A 20,643-nucleotide genomic window follows, 5' to 3' on the forward strand; every position below is an offset into this window, starting at 1 on the left:
TTCCAGACCCCCACCACCCTCTGGGTGAAACAAGTTTTCCTCAACTCCCTTCTAAACCTCCAGCCAATTACTTCAAATCTATGCCCCCTGGTTATTGACCTCTGAGGAAAAATAGGTGCTATATAAATACAAGCTCTTGTTCCCTGTTCCAAATTGTTACACAACAGTTAAAAAAAAAATGTCCTTTGGCAAAACTCGCACTAAACAACTTTGATGGATTTGTAACCCAAGTTGACAAACTTCGCTCTTAAAGATTCAGCGCCATTTATGGACGCGCCTTCGGGGACTGGCACACGCGGCACGGACACACGTACCGGTTTTCAGCGGGGAGGACGATCGGGAGACCTTTTCCTGCCAGCTGTACTTTTTACCGAATGAGTTGTTGTTCAGAGTGTCCTGCAATCAGAAAACAAAGGATGTCACGTGCAGCTGGTGGCAGTCACATGGTGGAGCTGGAGCAGCAGAAGCTGCAGACACACAATGGGCCAGTCGACATCTTTTCAACAAGTTGCAGGGCGACGTAATAAAAGATTATTTCATTAAACCATCCCCCCCCCTCAGCTTACGAATGACTGAAACCCATGTATGCGGGGGGGGGGGGGGGGGGCGGGGGTGGTGGTACACATGGAACGTCTCTCCCGCTTCCCGTTGTCTTCAACCAGGGGAGGCGTTTAACGGGCGGCGGAGCCGATAGTGTAGAATGTGCGCTATCTCCCAAAGTCAAAACTGACTCGCACGGACTTTGGCTTTTGATCCCAAAGGCGCAGCGAATAAAGAAACTGCTAATGTGAAATAGTTGTCTGGCCATCTTTTTTCCCCAACGTGCTGGGGTAGATCTTGACTTTGTGCGACAGTGTAAAATGAGTGACAGCGAGTCGGCAGCCCGGTGTACATGTCTCTCCATTTTTATTACATAGCATCACATATAAATATATACAGCACAGAAACAGGCCATTCGGCCCAACTGGTCCGTGCCGGTGTTTGTGCTCCACACGAGCCTCCTCCCGCCCCGCTTCATCTCACCCCATCACCATATCCTTCTATTCCTTTCTCCCTCATGTGTTTAACCAGTTTCCCCTTAAAGGCATCGATACTATTCGCCTCAACCACGCCCTGTGGTAGCGAGTTCCACATTCTCACCACTCTCTGGGGAAAGAGGTTTCTCCTGAACTCCCCACTGGATTTATTAGTGACTATCTTATATCGATGGCCCCTAGTTTTGGACTCCCCCACAAGTGGAAACATCTTCTCTACGTCTAGCCAAATCGAAACATTTCATAATCTTAAAGAGCGTTGACTGCAATTCGACTGGCTATTCGACCATGGTTGGATCACAACTCAGTCCAAAACCCGATGTAAAATTAATTTTGCAACAACTGCTGGCTTAACATTTACCTTTTTAAAAAAAAAGTGCAATTTTGTTGCTGAATTCTAACCAACTACTGTACGAGCTACCAGAGTCAAATCTCATTAATGATGAGAGATCTTCCTGGCCAAATCCTCTGCCTGCCCCCGGGGAATGTTCTCTGAACGACGAGTACTGGAAATCACATTCTTGTGACATGAAGCAAAGAGCGGACGCTTGATGTTGGCCTTGAGAGGGCTCCTAATCATCTAAAGTGGCTGAAATACTAAATTGGAACTTTAAAAAAAAAAAAAAAAATCTTTCCTCATTGGGAACAGGATATTAGATATAGCCTTTCAGTTTCAAATGCATTTCAACCTTGAAATTACAAATTGATAGAGATCATCAAACTTGTTCTTTTCTAGTCTGGGGATGACCTGTTCAGTCATTTTCCAACTCAATCGGAATTAGGTTGACTTGTATTGATTTGCCAGTTCTCAATTTGGCAATGCCTATCCCTTGAAGAAAATGATCTCTGCAGTGATTTGGCTGCACCATCTACCCTTTGCCATTTCAGGTCAGATTGTCAAGATCTGTGGGTGTCTGACCTTTGGCGACGAAAGGGAAAATGACTGGAAGGAAAGCGATGGCTTCAAAATTGGAACCATTGCGTTTTGCAGTGGTTTCCCCGCAACTATAGAGGGCCCTGGTGAGACCACACCTGGAGTACTGTGTACAATTTTGGTCTCCTTACCTAAGGAAGGATATACTTGCCATAGATGGAGTGCAACGAAGGTTCATGAGATTGATTCCTGGGATGGCGGGACTGTCGTATGAGAAGAGATTGAGTAAACTAGGCCTGTATTCTCTTGAATTCAGAAGAATGAGAGGGGATCTCATTGAAGCATACACAATTATTACAGGGCTTGATAGGGTGGATGCTGGGAGAATATTTCCCTTGGCTGGGGAGTCTAGAACCAGGGGCCACAGCCTCAGGATAAAGGGTAGGCCATTCAGGACTGAGATGAGAAGAAATTTCTTCACACAGAGGGTGGTGAATCTTTGGAATTCTCTACCCCAGAGGGCTGTGGAGGCTCAGTCATTGGGTATATTCAAAATAGAAATCGATAGATTTCTGACTAGTAAAGGCATCAAGGGATATGGCGATAGGGCCGGTGAATGGAGTTGAGGCAGAAGATCAGCCATGATCTCATTGAATGGTGGAGCAGGCTCGAAGGGCCGAATGGCCGACTCCTGCTCCTATTTCTTATGTGCCATTATCTGTCATGGTCTCAGCGCTATACACGCAAGGCACCAATTCCCTGGAACTCTTACCATTCAACACCCAATTGCCCAGCTGCTCTGTCTGCCCTTTGCCTTAAAATTCCCTGCAGTCTTGGGAGCTACACATTTGTGATACTGGATTTCCTCTTGGGTGTAATGGCCTCATAACAGCCGATTTATTTATTTTTCTCCGTTCTCTGGTCGTGCTTTCTTTTGTAGATTTTTATAGTCTAATAAGTCTGCTTGGGCGAGATAGTTGTAATAACCCAGCCAGTAATTCCCTCATTACAACAGTGACTACACTTCAAAAAACACAGCGATTTGGGATCTCCCGAGCTCGTGAAAGGCGTTGTGTTTGCTTCTTTCTTTAGGAACGGCATCTCAATGTACTGATGTTTTTGAAGTGTCAGCCGTGGCTCAGTGGGTAGCTCTCTCTCTCTTGCCTGAGTCACAAGGTCGTAGGTTTAAGTCCCACTCCGGAGACGTGAGCACAGAAATCTAGGCTGACACTCCAGTGCAGTGCTGAGGGAGCGCGGCACTGTCGGAGGTGCCGTCTTTCGAATGAGATGTTAAACCGAGGCCCCCGTCTGTTCTCTCGGGTGGACGTAAAAGATAGCGTGACGCTATTTCGAAGACGAGCAGGGGAGTTCTCCCCGGTGTCCTGGGGCCAATATTTAGCCCTCAATCAACATTAAAAACAGATTATCCGGTCATTATCACATTGCTGTTTGTGGGAGCTTGCTGTGCGCAAACTGGCTACCGCGTTTCCTACATTACAACAGTGACTGCACTTCAAAAAATGTACTTCATTGGCTGTAAAGCGCTTTGTGACATCCTGAGGTCATGAAAGGCGCTATATGTAATGTATATACCTTTAAGGGAGGAACTACTTTTTACAGCTCATGTATACTGTAGTACCGGCAGTGACCACACCTGTATATAGCACTGAGTAGTAATCTGTACAGGCAGTTCCACTGTGAGCCACGTTGAGTAAACACCTGTTGTACCGTTTCTCCTGCAGTCTGTTTCTTATTATACACAGACACAACATTTGGCGACAAGGCAAGTTCGAACCTACCTGCAACTCTGCATCACCTCCCGGGGATTCGTTCCTGGAGATCAGTGGATTGGAGGTCAAGGCCAGAGACTCGGGCGTCGAACACGGGCAACCGCCCAGTCATCCAGCAGAGACTCGAGAATTGCGGGGGAGGCTGTCGAGAGCCAGGCTTGGCGTTCCAGTCGAGGTGGTCCAGCGAAACGGGCTGGCAACAGGTAGTGCGCAGACCCTTCCCGGACAGCGGCGAGCTAGAGCCCGACTGAGCGGCACAGCAAGGGGCCGAGCAGCATCGACGGGGGAGAGAAAGAGAGGGCACAGCGCACAGGGCGCAACCGGTGTTCAGGGGCTGAGCAGCATCGAAGAGAGGGAGAGAGAGTGAAGCGCACGAAACCTACAGGGCACCGCCATTGCCACGAGAGCCGCCGGGAGCGGCGTTGGCAGCAGCGGGGGAGGAAGGAAAGCGCGGGAGATGCCATTTTAAGCCATTGGGAGACGCCAATTTAAACCACACCCAAAATGCCGAAGAGTGGCAGTATCACTGCATTTGACAATGAAGTCGAAGATTGGACTACATATGTCGAATGAATAGAGGTGTACTGCAAGGCAAATGAGGTGTCAGATGACAAGAAAGCGTCGGTATTGTTAAATTTAATGGGTGCAAAGATGTATGGTTTATTACAAAATTTAGTAACCCCAACGAAGCCAATGGAAAAGAGTTTTGAAGACATAGTAACGATACTACAGGAACATTTAAACCCCACACCGCTGCTGATAGCAGAAAGATTCAAGTTTCACAAACGGAACCAGCATAAGGATGAAAGCAATGCTGATTATTTAACAGAACTGCGCAAACTATCGAAACACTGCCAGTTTGGAGCGGGACTGGCAGATACCTTAAGGGACAAGTTTGTGTGTGGGCTTCAAAGTGAAGGAACCCAGAAACGGCTTTTATCTGAAAAGGACCTTACGCTGGAAAAGGCTTTCAGCATTGCGGTATCATATGAAGCAGCAGCACGGGGCGCTGCAGAGATACAACAAAGACCGCAAGAATATGGCACAAACGAAATGTCATATGGAACAGAGAAGTGCTATCGCTGCGGCAGAACAACACATGACCAGAATGATTGCTGGTTCAAAGACAAAGTGTGCAGACAGTGTGGAAAAGTAGGACACATAGCACGAGTCTGCAGGTCGGGAAAGAAAACCAGCAATAAGAAACCTACCAAAGGAAAGTACAAGGTGGTACATAAGATGACGGAGAATAGTTCAGATGAACAAACGAGTGGTAACGACTCCGAAAGCAGGGAACAGAGTTGTCTGAAACTACATAATGTGATCACAATGGAGGATCGCCGAACCATTTGGGTCACTCTCAAGATAGCAGGAGTCCAGGTAAAGATGGAATTGGACACAGGATCAGCCCTAACAGTCATAAACCGACGGGACTACGAGCGGCTATTCTCACACATACCCTTGAGAGACAGAAACATTATTTTGAAGACGTACACGCGGCAAAAAGTTTACCCCAAAGGAAAAATAAGGGTGACCGTTATATATATGGTAAGGAAACACCAAAACTAGACCTGTATGTATTGCAAGATGGAGGACCACCATTACTGGGATGTGAATGGATCCAGAAAATACAACTGGATTGGCATTCCATACAGGCACTGACTGTGGCTGACAAAAAGGATGACGACGTCACACCTGGGCGACTGTCAAAGATCCTAACTGACGCGAAAGAAGTGTTCCAGCAAGGACTCGGAACACTAAAAGGCATGACAGCGACGATTAAAATTGAAGAAAACGCAAGCCCAACATTTTTTAAGGCCAGACCGATACCTTATGCGATCCGCCCAGCCGTCGAAGCAGAGCTGGAGAGTCTGGAACGTTCAGGTGTACTGTCCAAGGTAGACTGGAGCAAGTGGGCTACACCCATCATCCCTGTGATGAAAAAGTCGTTGAGCAGCACGCCTGGGGAACCAAGGAAGGTTCGCATCTGTGGGGACTTTAAGGTAACAGTGAACCCGGTCCTTCACACTGTACAATATCCACTTCCGCGGATTGAAGATATTTTCGCCTCGCTAGCTGGAGGGAAACGCTTCACTAAGATTGATCTGGCCCAGGCGTATCTGCAAATGGAGGTAGAAGAAGCATCAAAAAAAAACCTCACAATCAACTCCCATAAAGGTCTCTACCAATACAACCGGCTGGTATTCGGGGTAGCATCAGCTCCGGCTATTTGGCAGAGGGCAATGGAACAAGTCCTGCAAGGGATCCCAGGGACCCAGTGTTAATTGGACGACATCCTGGTCACGGGCGAAAATGAGAGTGATCACCTTACCAACCTGGAGCAGGTGCTCACTAGATTGCAGGAATATGGGCTCCGAGCTAACTGCCCCAAATGCAAGTTTTTTAGAAACCAGATCTCGTATTGTGGCCACGTTATCGATAAAGAGGGGTTACATAAGTCCCCAGAGAAGATTGAGGCAGTAGTCAAGGCTCCAGCACCGGAAAATGTGTCACAACTGAGGTCGTTCCTCGGGCTGGTAAACTACTACCATAAGTTCTTGCCAAATTTGTCTACAATACTACACCCACTGAACACCCTACTGCAAACTGGGGTGCCATGGAAGTGGAGTGACGAATGTAGGCGAGCTTTCCAGAAGAGCAAAACACTAAAGAGGTATTGGCCCATTACAACCCGGCATTACCAATTCGGTTGGCATGTGATGCACAAATTCTCAGACGGCTCAGAGAGGCCAATAGCCTTTGCGTCACGATCACCAACCTCAGCCGAGCGTAACTACGCCCAGATTGACAGGGAGGCCCTCAGCCTAGTGTGGGGAGTGAAAAAGTTCAATCACTATCTGCACGGGCAGAAATTCACCTTGCTGACTGATCACCAGCCTCTTGTCTCCATTTTTAATCCGAAGAAGGGCGTTCTGGTGATGACTGCGCAACGACTACAAAGAAGGTCACTTTTTCTAGGGGCGCACCACTATGAGATTGAATATAAGGGCACAAAACAGCATGGAAATGCTGATGGGCTATCACGCCTGCCACTGCCTACTGTGCAGGAAGCAGCAGCAGTGGATCCTGTCGAAATATTCCATTCGAATATAGTTGAATACCTACCGGTAACTAACGCTTGTATCGAAAAGGAAACCCGAAATGACCCGACACTGTCTCGGGTATATGATTTGACGGTGAAGGGATGGCCAGCACATGGCGACTCACTGTTGCCAGCATTCTCGACAAGGAGAGAACAGCTGTCAGTGTGCCGGGGGACCTTGATGGGTGGATCCCGAGTGGTAATTCCACCCAAGTTAAGGGAGAGAGTGCTCAATGAGCTTTATGAGGGTCATCTGGGAGGGGTAAAAATGTAAAGCCTAGCCAGGGCTTATGTGTGGTGGCCAGGAATCGATAAACAAATCGAGGACCTGACCAAGAGCTGCTCAGGATGCCAGAGAGTCCAAAATGCCCCACCACAGGCCCCTCTACACCCATGGGCGTGGCCTTCATCTCCATGGCAACGGGTGCATATTGATTTTGCTGGTCCATTCATGGACTCAATGATTTTAATAGCCGTGGATGCGCACTCAAAATGGCCTGAGGTCATCGAAATGTCCTCCACCACCACGGAGAAAACTATTGCAGTCCTACGGACCATTTTTGCCAGGAATGGCTTGCCAGAACAGATTTGCTCCGACAACGGACCACAGTTTGTGTCCGAAGAGTTCCGGAGGTTCTTGAAAAAGAATGGGGTAAGGCATTACACATCCGCCCCGTATCATCCAGCCACAAATGGATTGGCTGAGAGGTTCGTACAAACCTTTAAGAAGGCAATAAAGGCTATGTACAATGACACCATTCTGCTGCAGCACAAGGTGGACAATTTCCTGTTCGCCTACCGGAATGCGACACATGCAGTCACCAACCAGGCCCCAGCCATGATGTTCTTTAACCGAAGGTTAAGATCTTGCCTGGATTTGCTCAGACCAAACGTATGAAGAGATGTTGAGAGTAAGCAATTCCAGCACATCCATGAGAAGCCAACAAGGAGCTTCAATGTAGGGCAACCAGTCTTGGCCCGCGACTACCGAACAGAAAAATGGCAGCCAGGAACGATATGCACACGGCAGGGCCCACTAATGTACACAGTGGACGTTGGGGAGAGCATCGTGAGACGCCATGCTGACCAGATCCTAGAGTCACAGGAACAAGTCAACCCCATGCCTCGCCCATACGTACCTGGTGATGAACCCGACGTACAGGTCGCATCTACCCCAGAAACAGTAGCATCGGAAGCTGATGAACCAACCGACGACAGGGGGCCAGAATCGCCTCTGCACCAAGAGCAAGACACTCGGGAAAGGCGCTATCCAGAAAGGATCAGGAAGCCTCCCCAAAGACTGAATATATAAATAGACTATTTTCAGCTAATGTTGCATGTTAAAAGTGTTAATTGTAATTAGTTTGATATTTAATTGTTAAATGAGTGTTATGGTGCTGTTAATCTAAAAGGGGAGGAATTGTAATGTCTATACCTTTAAGGGAGGAACTACTTTTTACAGCTCATGTATACTGTAGTACCGGCAGTGACCACACCTGTATATCGCACTGAGTAGTAATCTGTACAGGCAGTTCCACTGTGAGCCACGTTGAGTAAACACCTGTTGTACCGTTTCTCCTGCAGTCTGTTTCTTATTATACACGGACACAACACTACAGAAATGCAAGTCTTGCTTTCTTTAATAAAAAATAAAAACAGAAAATGCTGGTAAACACTCAGCCGGCCAGGCAGCATCTGTGGCGAGAGAAACAGAGCTAACGTTTCAGGTCGATGACCCTTCGTCAGAACTCATCATTCATTTTTACTTTACAGATTCCACTCAGCTGCAAGAGCCACTAGCTTACCACCAACAAAACACATTTACAAATTATCTGATGCAACACCATTGAGACTATTCAATTATAATCAGGGATGGATTTCTGTTTTGTCAGGCTTCCCCGCGGTCACAATTTCCAGCACGGAGTGCAGGTTCCACAGCCAAGATATCACTGGAATCCATTCAAGTACAAATTACAAGGCCGATGTAATATATGTCTCGAGCTGATAATCAAGTCTCCGCTTCATTGATCCAACTGTCGACTGGTACGGTAATCTGGTCAGACACTCGCTGCTTGAAGGCAATCACAGCAATCGCCTGCAGTCTGTGTTTTGGATTAACTAACCCGGGCGAAGCAATGACGAGCGTGAAAGTAGGGCTGCTTGAATTGCACTAACTAGTGGCTGTAAACCAGGTAAAGTTTGAAATCCGTCTTTATTGCAATTCAGCAGGGGGGGGGGGGGTGGTGGGGGGTGGAGGGGGGTAGGGGGACAAACCGGGCAACAAAAAACAAAAACAAGTTTTTTTCTGTCTGGCGTGCAGCGTCCGAGCAACAGGATTTAAATGGGGATCAGCTGCAGAGGTCATTTTAATCTCGCAGCTATCAGCAGCAGACAAGCAACGGAACGCTGCCTCCTTCTTACCTGAGTGCGAGGGACTTGCGGGAAAAGGTTCAAGGTCGTGGGCCGCTTTGGCTTGTAAGACGCCATGCTGGCAGGGTTAGCTTCCTTCGGGGGCCCGTTGCCTTCCTCCTCCTCTTCCTCGTCCTCGATATCGTCCACAGCATCAATCAGGTCCAGGTGCAGCATCTCTGCCTGAATTGTGCACACATCATTTCCGCTTGTCGTGGCGGCATTATTGGTCTCCAGGGTCACACGGGACTGAGAAGAGAAGGAGATTGGAGAGTAAGGGGTCGATGGGAACAACTCGTTTATATGGAGCTAGGTACGTCTTATACATATATACACACAAGATAAGATTGTAAATCAGTGCAAGGGAGGGTTAAAATCCTTCTGCCCTCGTGCTGTCAGAACAAGTAGAAAAATGCTCCAGGTTAATCGGAGTGCAAATCACATCTCTTGACATAGAGAAACGTCAACGATTCTCAGACATTAAAGCACATTCACTTTCAGTCAGAAACAAACACAGTAACACTGTCGCAGGGGCAATACTGAGGGAGTGCCGCACTGTCGGAGGGAGCACTACTGAGGGAGCGCCGCACTGTCGGAGGGGCAGTACTGAGGGAGCGCCGCACTGTCGGAGGGGCAGTACTGAGGGAGCGCCGCACTGTCGGAGGGGCAGTACTGAGGGAGCGCCGCACTGTCGGAGGGGCAGTACTGAGGGAGCGCCGCACTGTCGGAGGGGCAGTACTGAGGGAGCGCCGCACTGTCGGAGGGGCAGTACTGAGGGAGCGCCGCACTGTCGGAGGGGCAGTACTGAGGGAGCGCCGCACTGTCGGAGGGGCAGTACTGAGGGAGCGCCGCACTGTCGGAGGGGCAGTACTGAGGGAGCGCCGCACTGTCGGAGGGGCAGTACTGAGGGAGCGCCGCACTGTCGGAGGGGCAGTACTGAGGGAGCGCCGCACTGTCGGAGGGGCAGTACTGAGGGAGCGCCGCACTGTCGGAGGGGCAGTACTGAGGGAGCGCCGCACTGTCGGAGGGGCAGTACTGAGGGAGCGCCGCACTGTCGGAGGGGCAGTACTGAGGGAGCGCCGCACTGTCGGAGGGGCAGTACTGAGGGAGCGCCGCACTGTCGGAGGGGCAGTATGAGGGAGCGCTGCACTGTCGGAGGGGCAGTACTGAGGGAGCGCTGCACTGTCGGAGGGGCAGTACTGAGGGAGCGCTGCACTGTGGGAAGGGCAGTACTGAGAGAGTGCTGCACTGTGGGAAGGGCAGTACTGAGAGAGTGCTGCACTGTCAGAGGGGCAGTACTGAGGGAGCGCCGCACTGTCGGAGGGGCAGTACTGAGGGAGCGCCGCACTGTCGGAGGGGCAGTACTGAGGGAGCGCTGCACTGTGGGAAGGGCAGTACTGAGAGAGTGCTGCACTGTCAGAGGGGCAGTACTGAGGGAGCGCCGCACTGTCAGAGGGGCAGTACTGAGGGAGCGCCGCACTGTCGGAGGGGCAGTACTGAGGGAGCGCCGCACTGTCGGAGGGGCAGTACTGAGGGAGCGCCGCACTGTCGGAGGGGCAGTACTGAGGGAGCGCCGCACTGTGGGAAGGGCAGTACTGAGGGAGCGCCGCACTGTGGGAAGGGCAGTACTGAGAGAGTGCTGCACTGTCGGAGGGGCAGTACTGAGGGAGCGCCGCACTGTCGGAGGGGCAGTACTGAGGGAGCGCCGCACTGTCGGAGGGGCAGTACTGAGGGAGCGCCGCACTGTCGGAGGGGCAGTACTGAGGGAGCGCCGCACTGTCGGAGGGGCAGTACTGAGGGAGCGCCGCACTGTCGGAGGGGCAGTACTGAGGGAGCGCTGCACTGTGGGAAGGGCAGTACTGAGAGAGTGCTGCACTGTCGGAGGTGCCTTCATTCGGATGAGATGTTAAATCGAGGCCCCCGTCTGCCCTCTCAGGTGGACGCAAACGATCCCATGGTACTATTTCGAAGAAGATCTGTGGAGCTCCCCCCCAGTGTCCTGGCCGATACTTGTCCCTCAACCAACCTTTCCACAAAAAGATTATCTGGTCATAATCCTATTTCCGACTGTTGGGAGCTTGCTTTGTGCAAATTGGCACCGGGGGATCTAGGACCCTGATATTAGCCGTTTCTTTAGACGTCCATGGCCAACTGTTAAACATATAATTTGGGATTCGACATGTCCAAGTGGGTAATAGGTTGGCCGTTGGAATGTTTAACTGCTAAGATAGAGCTATATATAAGCTAGCCTGTCCCTTTAAGCCTTCTGCTCAACTACTCCCTGTGGTCGGTGGAAATTCGATGTAATTCAATCAGTAATTCCAACCCCACCGGCTCATAAATCACGAGACAAACTCTGAAAAATCATGAGATTTGGTAAGAAATCATGAGTTGGTATTTTTTTGGTTTATAAACCTCATGCGTGGGTTTATTTAATCTCTAACAGGCCACAGCTCGTTACAAAAACTACATTACTGCGTCTGAAAACGCTTTACGCAAAACTTTTCAAAAAAATCCTACCCGTTATCATCACCCTTTGCGAGTTGGGGTAAATTTTCATTAAATACTGCGAGAGTTGGCATTACTGTTCTATGCAAATCCAGAGGAAGTAGACAGGTGGTAGACTTGCAGACTCCATCTACTAGGTTATAACGCCAGTCTATAAGAAACCGGATTCCATGGCGTAATTAAGCATAGAAACATAGAAGATAGGAGCAGGAGTAGGCCATTCGGCCCCTCGAGCCTGCTCCACCATTCAATGCGATCATGGCTGATCATCCAAATTCAGTACCCTGTCCCTGCCTTCTCCCCATATCCCTTGATTCCTTTAGCCTTAAGAAATATATCCAACTCCTTCTTGAATATATTTAATGAATTGGCCTCCATTGCCTTCTGTGGTAAAGAATTCCACAGGTTCACCACTCTCTGGGTGAAGAAATTCCTCCTCATCTCTGTCCTAAATGGCTTACCCCTTATCTTTAGACTGTGACCCTTGGTTCTGGACTCCCCCGCCATTGGGAACATCCTCCCTGCATCTAGTCTGTCTAGTCCTGTTAGAATTTTATAAGTTTCAATGAGATCCCCTCTCATTCTTCTAAACTCCAGCGAGTATAAGCCCAATCGATCCAATCTCTCCTCATACATCATTCCTGCCATCCCAGGTATCAGTCTGGTGAATCTTCGCTGCACTCCCTCCATGGCAAGAACATCCTTCCTCAGATAAGGCGACCAAAACTGCACACAATACTCAAGGTGTGGTCTCACCAATGCCCTGTACAACTGCAGCAAGACATCCTTGCTCCTGCACTCGAATCCTCTCGCTACGAAGGCCAACATACCATTTGCCTTCTTAACCACCTGCTGCACCTGCATGCTTACCTTCAGCGACTGGTGCACAAGGACACCCAGGTCTCGTTGCACTTCCCCTTCTCCCAATCTATTGCCGTTCAGATAATGATCTGCCTTCCTGTTTTTGCCACCAAAGTGGATAACCTCAGATTTATCCACAATTTATCAATTGGCAGGGACTGGCTCACAGACCCAAGAACTCCAGAATCCAACTTTCTGGGGAATTGCTATTGAGTAGATATGAGTGGCAAATCAGAGGTCTTTCTGACAGCCCTGGATTCGGTCTTTCTGACGCACACTGCATTCTGCATCAGTTACCAGTCTGTGACAGAAAGGACCACCGCACTCCATCTGGCCAGTCGCAGTAACTCGAGGTGCCCAAGATATCTCTCGATCCAGTCTTTCCCCAGGTTCGAATCCAACTGACTCTTCCCCTCATATCTGGAACCATTCTGGTAAATCTCTCTGCACCCTCTCCAAAGCCTTCACGTCCTACCTAATGTGCGGTGCCCAGAATTGGAGACAATACTCCAGCTGAGGTCAAACTAGTTTTTTAATGTAGGTTTAGCATAACTTCCTGGCTTTTGAACTCTATGGGCAGGATTTTCATTGGGCCCTGGAGGCGGGATTGGAGGCGTATGGGGGGTTAAAATCGCGAAATCGGGGGGGGGGGGCACAAACCCATCCCGCCCCCAACCCGCCTCCATGCCACTTTCAAAGGAGGCGGGTACTCGCCCCACACTGGGACCCGCCTCCCCGAGGCAGGAAGAGGATTAGTGCCAATTAACTGCCTGTTAACAGGTAGTTAACAAGCAGTTTTTAGCCTAATCCCTATTTTTATTCCTGAAGTGTGGGATCCCCGACGGCTCCAAACCACGCCAAGTTAGCGAGGTGGACCATCGGGCTGAAGGGCTTGGAGGGTTCGAGATGTCCGGTGTTCAGGTGAGTGATGGGTGCATGAGTGCAGAGGTAAGTGTGTTTGATGTTTGTAAAGTGTTTAAATAAGTTTTACTTACCTTTACTTACTAATGCAGGCTTCCTTCCTTCAGGTCTCGGGAGTCCCTCATCTCACCGGCACAGAAAGCAGAATGGCCGCGAGCTGTCAAAAGTTGCAGCATTCAGCTTTCTGTTCTGGAGAGATTTCTAACTGAGCCTGTGGAGAAGGACTCAAGTTAGAAGTCAGATTGTCAGTGTTTGACAGCTTCACAGAGCTGTCAAACGCTGATATTTCATCTGTCAAAAGCTCTTGACAGATGAAATGTCAATCCCTGACATCACCTGTAACTGGGTGTCCCTTAATTGGCCTGCTGAGCCCGCTGGGTGGGCTCAACAAGGTCAATCAAGGGAAAATAGCGTGGGTTGGCCACAAATCGATGGAGGCGGGACTACAACCCAAAAAGTGGGAGTCCCGCCTCCATCACGTCCCCCTTGACAAAATCCAGCCCTGTGCCTCTATTTATTAAGCTCAGGATCCCATCTGCTTTATTAACAGCTTTGTTAACCTGCCCTGCCACCTTCAAAGATTTGTGCACAAACACCCCCAGGTCTCTCTGTTCTTGCGCCCCTTTTAAAATTGTACCGTTTAATGTATATGGTCTCTCCTCATTCTTCCTACCAAATGTATCACCTCACATTTCTCTGCATTGAATTTCATCTGCCATGCATCCGCCCATTGCACCAGACTGTCTATGTCTTCCTCACTGTTTATTTCATTTCCAGGTTTCGTGTCATCTGCAAATTTTGACATTGTGCCCTGTACCCCCAAGTCCAAGTCATTAATGTATATCAGAAACAGCAGTGGTCCCAGTACTGAACCTTGGGAAATGCCACTGCATACCTCCCTCCAGTCCAAAAAACAGCCATTCACCACACCTCTGTTATCTATCCCTTAGCCAATTTTGTATCCATGCTGCTATTGCCCCTTTTATCCCGTGGGCTTCAATTTTGCTAACAAGCCTAGCATGTGGCACCATCTACAAGATGCACTGCAGCAACTCGCCAAGGCTTCTTCGACAGCACCTCCCAAACCCGCAACCTCTTCCACCTAGAAGGACAAGGGCAGCAGGCGCATGGGAACACCGCCACCTCCAAGTTCCCCTCCAAGTCACACACCATCCAGACTTGGAAATATATTGGCCGTTCCTTCATCGTCGCTGGATCAAAATCCTGGAACTACCTCCCTAACAGCACTGTGGGAGTACCTTCACCACACGGACTGCAGCGGTTCAAGAAGGTGGCTCACCACCACCTTCTCAAGGGCAATTAGGGATGGGCAATAAATGATGGCCTCGCCAGCGACGCCCACATCCCATGAAAGAATAAAAAAAACTTTAACAAATGCTTTTTGAAAGTCCATATACACAACATCAACCGCACTGCCCTCATCCACCCTCTCTGTTACCGCATCAAAAAGCTATGGCACGAAGGAAAAACTTAGAGAGGTTGGTGATTCGGAGCCACTCTGAAAATAGCTCCTTCCGCTCTCAGCTGCAGTCTGATTCAAGGGTCTTCAGAGAAATAATTTAAAATAACCCCGAAAGGGCGCAAGCTTCTTTTCCCAGAGGCTAATGGAGAGGAAAAGCAGAAAGAAGAATCTTCCCCTTTCAATCTTTATGGGCGCTACATCAACACATCTCAATTGATGACAGAAAACATACGTGACATGAATCAGTCATTCATGAAAGAAAGTTTTATGAAATAATACTGAGCGGCCTGCGGGTGGCGCTGTCCAGGGAGAGTATAAATACTCGGGCACAGGCCCAGCTTGCACAGGACATTCTTTTACAGGAACTAGTGAAGGACACAACTAGACCTCCATGTTGTAAAACAGTTGATTAAAGCTTTGTTTAATGCTTAGACCAAGTGCCTAGTAGTTTTCTTACGTCAATATGTATTTGTAAGGTCTACTGAGGAACTCTGGCACTCATTGGGTTAAACAATGGGTGAGGGGCAGATGTTTAAAAAAAAACACAAATTCCTACAGCACGCGAGGCATTGAGAAGCAGTTTATAATTTCTTTTCTCTCTTATTACGGAGGCCTTTAAAAAAAAAAAAAATCCAATGCCGATTCTGTTGCTAGGTAATGATGGAGGACCTGATGCCGAGACACTGTAGCTGGATTAACAGCTCATTCTTTCTGTCCCTGGTACACAATAGGGTGGCTTTATGACATACACGCAGCGATTACTCACTGGGCTGCTGGGAAATGCCTAGAGCGGTTTGTTTAACTATCTTTCCCCAAAAAAGCAGCTCCCACTTCCTGCCAACCTAACAATCAGCCCTTACCTCGTAAATTTCTCCCGGGATATGGATACGAGAAAATATAACTGCATCGCTCACTTTAATAGCCTGCGGTGTAATCAATTCACATTATATTTCGGCAGACAAAGCATTTCTAATCATATTTAAAAGAGCATTGATTATATCATTCACCTTTAAACTGTTTAACCATTTAAAAAATATTTAAAATCAGTGACGTTGATTGTTACCGAGAAGGTCAGTACAATGAGAAAGGAATTTTATTATATTGTTTGACAGTTTCAGTAATGGGAACATTAGAAATAGGAGGAGTCGGCCATTCGGCCCCTCGAGCCTGCTCTGCCATTCAATAAGATCAGGGCTGATCTTCGACCTCATCTCCACTTTCCCCGCCCGATCTCCATGTCCCTTGATTCACCCTAGAGACCAAAAATCTATCGATCTCATGCCCTGCGCATTGGCGCTTTTGGTGATTTTATTCACCTCTCTCTCTCTCCTCCTTTACGATGCTCCTTAAAGCAAGCTTTTGGACACCTGTCCTCACGTCTCCTTCTTTGGCTTGGGTTTTTTTTTAAAATAAATTCTCGGGATGTGGGTGTGACTGGTGAGGTCGGCATTTGTCGCCCTTCCCGAGTGGCCCTGAGAAAGTGCTGGTGGGCCTTGTTCTTGAACCAATAGCGGTTTGATACAACCGAGTGGCTTAGCAGGCCACCTCAAAGGGCAGTTAAGAGTCAACCACATTGGCCTGGGACTGGAGTCCCGCATAGGGGAACGGCACGATTCCTTCCCTGAAGGGCTTCTTCAGTGAACCGGTTGGGTTTTTTCACCACAATCCGACAGCCTCACGCTCACTTTTACCGAGGCCACGGATTTTCCACTCCCATTTTTTTTTGTGCTGCGGGCGGGAAAGTCAGCGGGAGAAGGTGGCGCCCTCGGGGACAGTCCCCGCTGATCAGGAAAGATTGGGGCTTGGAGGGGTGAGCGAGGTCAGCCGATCGTGGGGCAGGCGGATCGGTGGAGAGAGAAAGAGAGCGGCCTCGATCAGCAGGGGGAGGCCAAAGGCTTCCTTGAGGGGGTCGGGGCCCACTCCTTTTATTCATTCACGGGATGTGGGTGTCACTGGCATTCCCCAATTATTGCCCATCCCTGATTGCCCTTTGATACATCTGGGTGGCCATTTCAGAGGGCAGTTAAGAGTCAACCACGTTGCTGTGGGTCTGGAGTCACATATCGGCCAGACCAGGTAAGGACAGCAGATTTCCTTCCCTAAAGGACATTAGTGAACCAGATGGGTTTTTACGACAATCCGGTAGTTTCATGGTCACCGTTACCGATGCTAGCTTTTTATTCCAGATTTATTTAATTAACTGGATTTAAATTCCCCAGAAAGGACCCCATATTCAGCCCCTTCCTGCCGTTGATGTGACAAGTGAACTTTGAAATGTTTGTCTTGCTTGTTTATTTTGTACCCAAGGGACACTCGAATCTCTTTCATACCCGGTGCATCCATGCGCATCTGAGCGAGCAAACACCAACAAGCACAGCAGACAGTGGGTTAACTTCAACGAGGGAAATCCTGGAAGAACCATTCAAGCAAAGAATTTAAAACAAATCCCGTGCTTAGGCACGGTACATTAACAGAAGCTCTTTAATACTAATAAGCATCACTGCAGAATTGTTGGTGAATTAAAGCTGTCTTCAATTATTGGCCCGTATTTTGCGACCCCCACGGGTGCGTACGAGGTGTGTAGGGGCCGCACACGTTCCGGGTTTAGGCATGCGAAGCTCACGCGCCCCTGGGATACGTGCGCCTCCTCCCGCGAGGACCCGGAGGCGCCCAGGACCACGAGTTTCCATACCTCATAGACCACCAGGTAAATTCGTAGATTTTTTTTTAATTTTTTTTTTTTTTTTTTATAAACAGGTCGGTGTCTACCCGCGGGTAGACTCTGACTGCAAATTTTGGGCCAATATCTTATGTTCTGGGTTACTGATTTTCTATAGATATAATCCACCTTCTAGCTCAATAAGTCAATCAGTTGTTTGATTTCTTTTTTTAGATAAATCCCAGTTGCTTTACTCTCTCTGGCGCCAATTAAAATTTGCATTAACTCTCTTCAGAATATTATGGGGGGGGGGGGAAATTGAGTCGCACCCGCTTTGGGGCACTAACATTGCCGGGACGCAACTTCTAGCCACCCGAAAAAATTAGCACCCACCCCACAGCTGAAATCCACCGGTAGCACCCCAGGAGGGAGGCGGGGTGCTACTGGAAGCGCCCCGCCTCCCGCTTGGGGCGCTGTGAGTGAATATCATGCCGCGGTACTGCAGGCCTTCCTCCCCTTTTTAAAGGGGCGGGGCCTAGCGCAGCGCGACCCGGGGCCCAGCTGGGCCACCAGGGAGCGGAGTGCCGGCAAAAGAGCCCGGCACTCAAGAGAAGTGCCAGGCTCACGGAGCGCAGCCGGCACTCTGCGGGGTGGGGGACTGCAGAGGAGGCAGGTGCTGGCAGGCGGCCAGCCACAAAAATGGCCGCCCGGCACCTCCCCTTTAATTTGCGCCACTCCGGCCGCAGGTAGGAACCCCCTGACCCCGTCGGACAGTGTCCAGCGGTAAGTCAGGGGACGCTACCGAAGATCCCGGCCAGGGCGCGAACGGGACGCTGCGCACGCCGATGATGTCATTGCCGGTGGCACAGCGCCACAGGGCGCCAACGGTTACCGCCGCTGCTAAACTCCCGCTGAATTTCACGGGAAGCGTTGGTGGCGCCACGCCCGGGCGCTAGTTGCAACCGAATTTTTAGGCCTATATTTTTAAAAGTATGGAATTAATTACAAGGCAGACTAATTAACCACTGTGGCTTTCGGGTTGCTTAGCAAGTGCTTACTTTTTTTTTTTAAAGTGTGATCAACTCAATGGAATGATTTCAGTGGGCTATTTTTAAATCACACGCAGCGGACCCCTGTGTGTAACTGAAGGCGAGATAGAGAGAGTGAAAGAGCTGGTTAAATAAGATAAGATAGGTCGTGACGTAAGAAACTACTAGGCACTTGGTCTAAGCGTTAAACAAAACTTTGATCAACTGTTTTACAACATGGAGATCTAGTTGTGTCCTTCACTAGATCCTGTTAAGAATGTCCTGCGCAAGCTGGGCCTGTGCCCGAGTATTTATACTCTCCCTGGACAGCGCCACCCGTAGGCCATGTAATGATCAATAACATGTCATTCTATAGTGGACACTAGGTGGAGCCGTAGAGCTGTATATAAGACTACACTACCCAGCTGTATATATATATATATTAAGACTACATTACGCATGAGGCACTAGGCTACCCACAAGGCAACAGTCAAGATGGAAGCCTCTACAGATACTGTACCAGTCCGCATGTGCTCAATAAAGTAACTAGCAAAAGCTAGCTGTGTTCATAATAAGAATGTTTATTTATTAATGAACATAAGATGGTACCAGGAGTGGTGAAGATCTGCTGAAAATTGTGAAAAGCAAAATGGAGAATTTGAAGCCACCAGAGCGTTTGAATCTCGAGGGAAATGTCGACTACAATTGGCGGATTTTTAAACAACAATTCGAACTCTACATTGCAGCCATCGGATTCGGTACGAAGCCAGACGCAAGTAAAATAGCATTGCTGCTTACGGTTGCAGGCCCACAGGTGACAGAGGTACTTAATACATTTGTATTTAATCCAGTGGAGAACAGAGAAAAATTAAAAGGTGTGCTAAAAAAAATTGATGCACATTGCTCTCCCAAAAAGAATGAGACATATGAAAGATATATGTTCTGTTCTCGGACACAGCAGCAAAATGAGACTTCTGATAGCTTTATAACTGAGCTGAAACTGAAAGCACAGACATGTAATTTCTCTGAGCTCAAAGCATCCATGATTCGTGACCAGATTGTGTTTGGTATTCATGATAAAAAAGTCAGGGAACGTCTGTTGAGAGAAACCGAACTAAATTTGGAAAATGTGGTGAAAATATGCCAAGCCAGCGAGCTAGCTCGAAAGCACGCGCAGACTTTCAGTGAAATCAATAATGATGCGATTGTAACGAGTGATAATGCTGCTGTTGGTGCTGTGTCCTATAAGGGGAAGAAACATGGGCAGAACAGAAATGAAAAGCAATCGGAGGATGAAATTTTTAATTGTAAACGCTGTGGTTACAAACACCAGTTAAGACAATGCCCAGCGTTTGGAAAAATGGGCACAAAGTGTAAAGGAAAGAATCACTTTGCCAAACAATGCTTTTCAAAAGTACAAACTAAGAAAGGGCAACGAGTTAATGTAATTGAGGACACTGATTTAAGTGAGACAATTTTTGTAGGAATGGTGTCATGTGACAATATCAAAAAGGATACAGAAAATGTGCAGCCCTCAGAAATGGACAATGCTGAACATAAAGTTAATGCAGTAAAAGAGGACAAATGGATGATCCCACTGCAGGTAAATGGAGCATTAGTTACCTTGAAACTAGACACTGGGGCAAAAGCAAACTTAATCAGTATGAGTGACATTAACAATATGAAAGAAAAGCCCAAAATACAGAAAAAGTCAGTACTACTGAAGGACTATAATGGACAGAAAATAGATAGCTTAGGTGTATGCAGACTTAAAGTGACAGTCAAAGACAAAGTGCATCATCTCATGTTTTCTGTTGTGGCTGAAAGGCTTGATTCACTACTGGGTGACAAAGCTTGTGAGGACTTAGAACTCGTCAAAAGAGTCTACCGTATAAACTGTGCCATAAGCAGACCAGATGACTCGGTGGATTCTGTAGTGAATAATTTCCAGGATGTGTTCAAAGGATTTGGAG

General features: G+C 48.5%; 1 protein-coding gene across 7 annotated transcripts in view; it reads right to left on the reverse strand.

Annotated features, from left to right (window-relative positions):
• mapk8ip1b (mitogen-activated protein kinase 8 interacting protein 1b) overlaps positions 1–20,643 on the reverse strand; it is a 267,584-nt gene that overhangs the window by 50,213 nt on the left and 196,728 nt on the right. For all 7 annotated transcript variants that reach the window (XM_086008309.1, XM_086008305.1, XM_086008311.1 and 4 more), the window contains 2 exons: positions 9,223–9,459; positions 315–396 (listed from right to left, as the gene is read on the reverse strand). In XM_086008309.1, coding sequence (XP_085864435.1) covers positions 315–396; positions 9,223–9,387 — 247 coding nt within the window. In that variant the 5' untranslated portion in view covers positions 9,388–9,459. The remainder of the gene's footprint in view (positions 1–314; positions 397–9,222; positions 9,460–20,643) is intronic.

The sequence above is a fragment of the Somniosus microcephalus genome, chromosome 15, assembly GCF_052327205.1.
Source record: "Somniosus microcephalus isolate GS21.2 chromosome 15, FLI_Smic_1.0, whole genome shotgun sequence".
In the NCBI taxonomy this organism is placed as follows: Eukaryota; Metazoa; Chordata; class Chondrichthyes; order Squaliformes; family Somniosidae; genus Somniosus; species Somniosus microcephalus.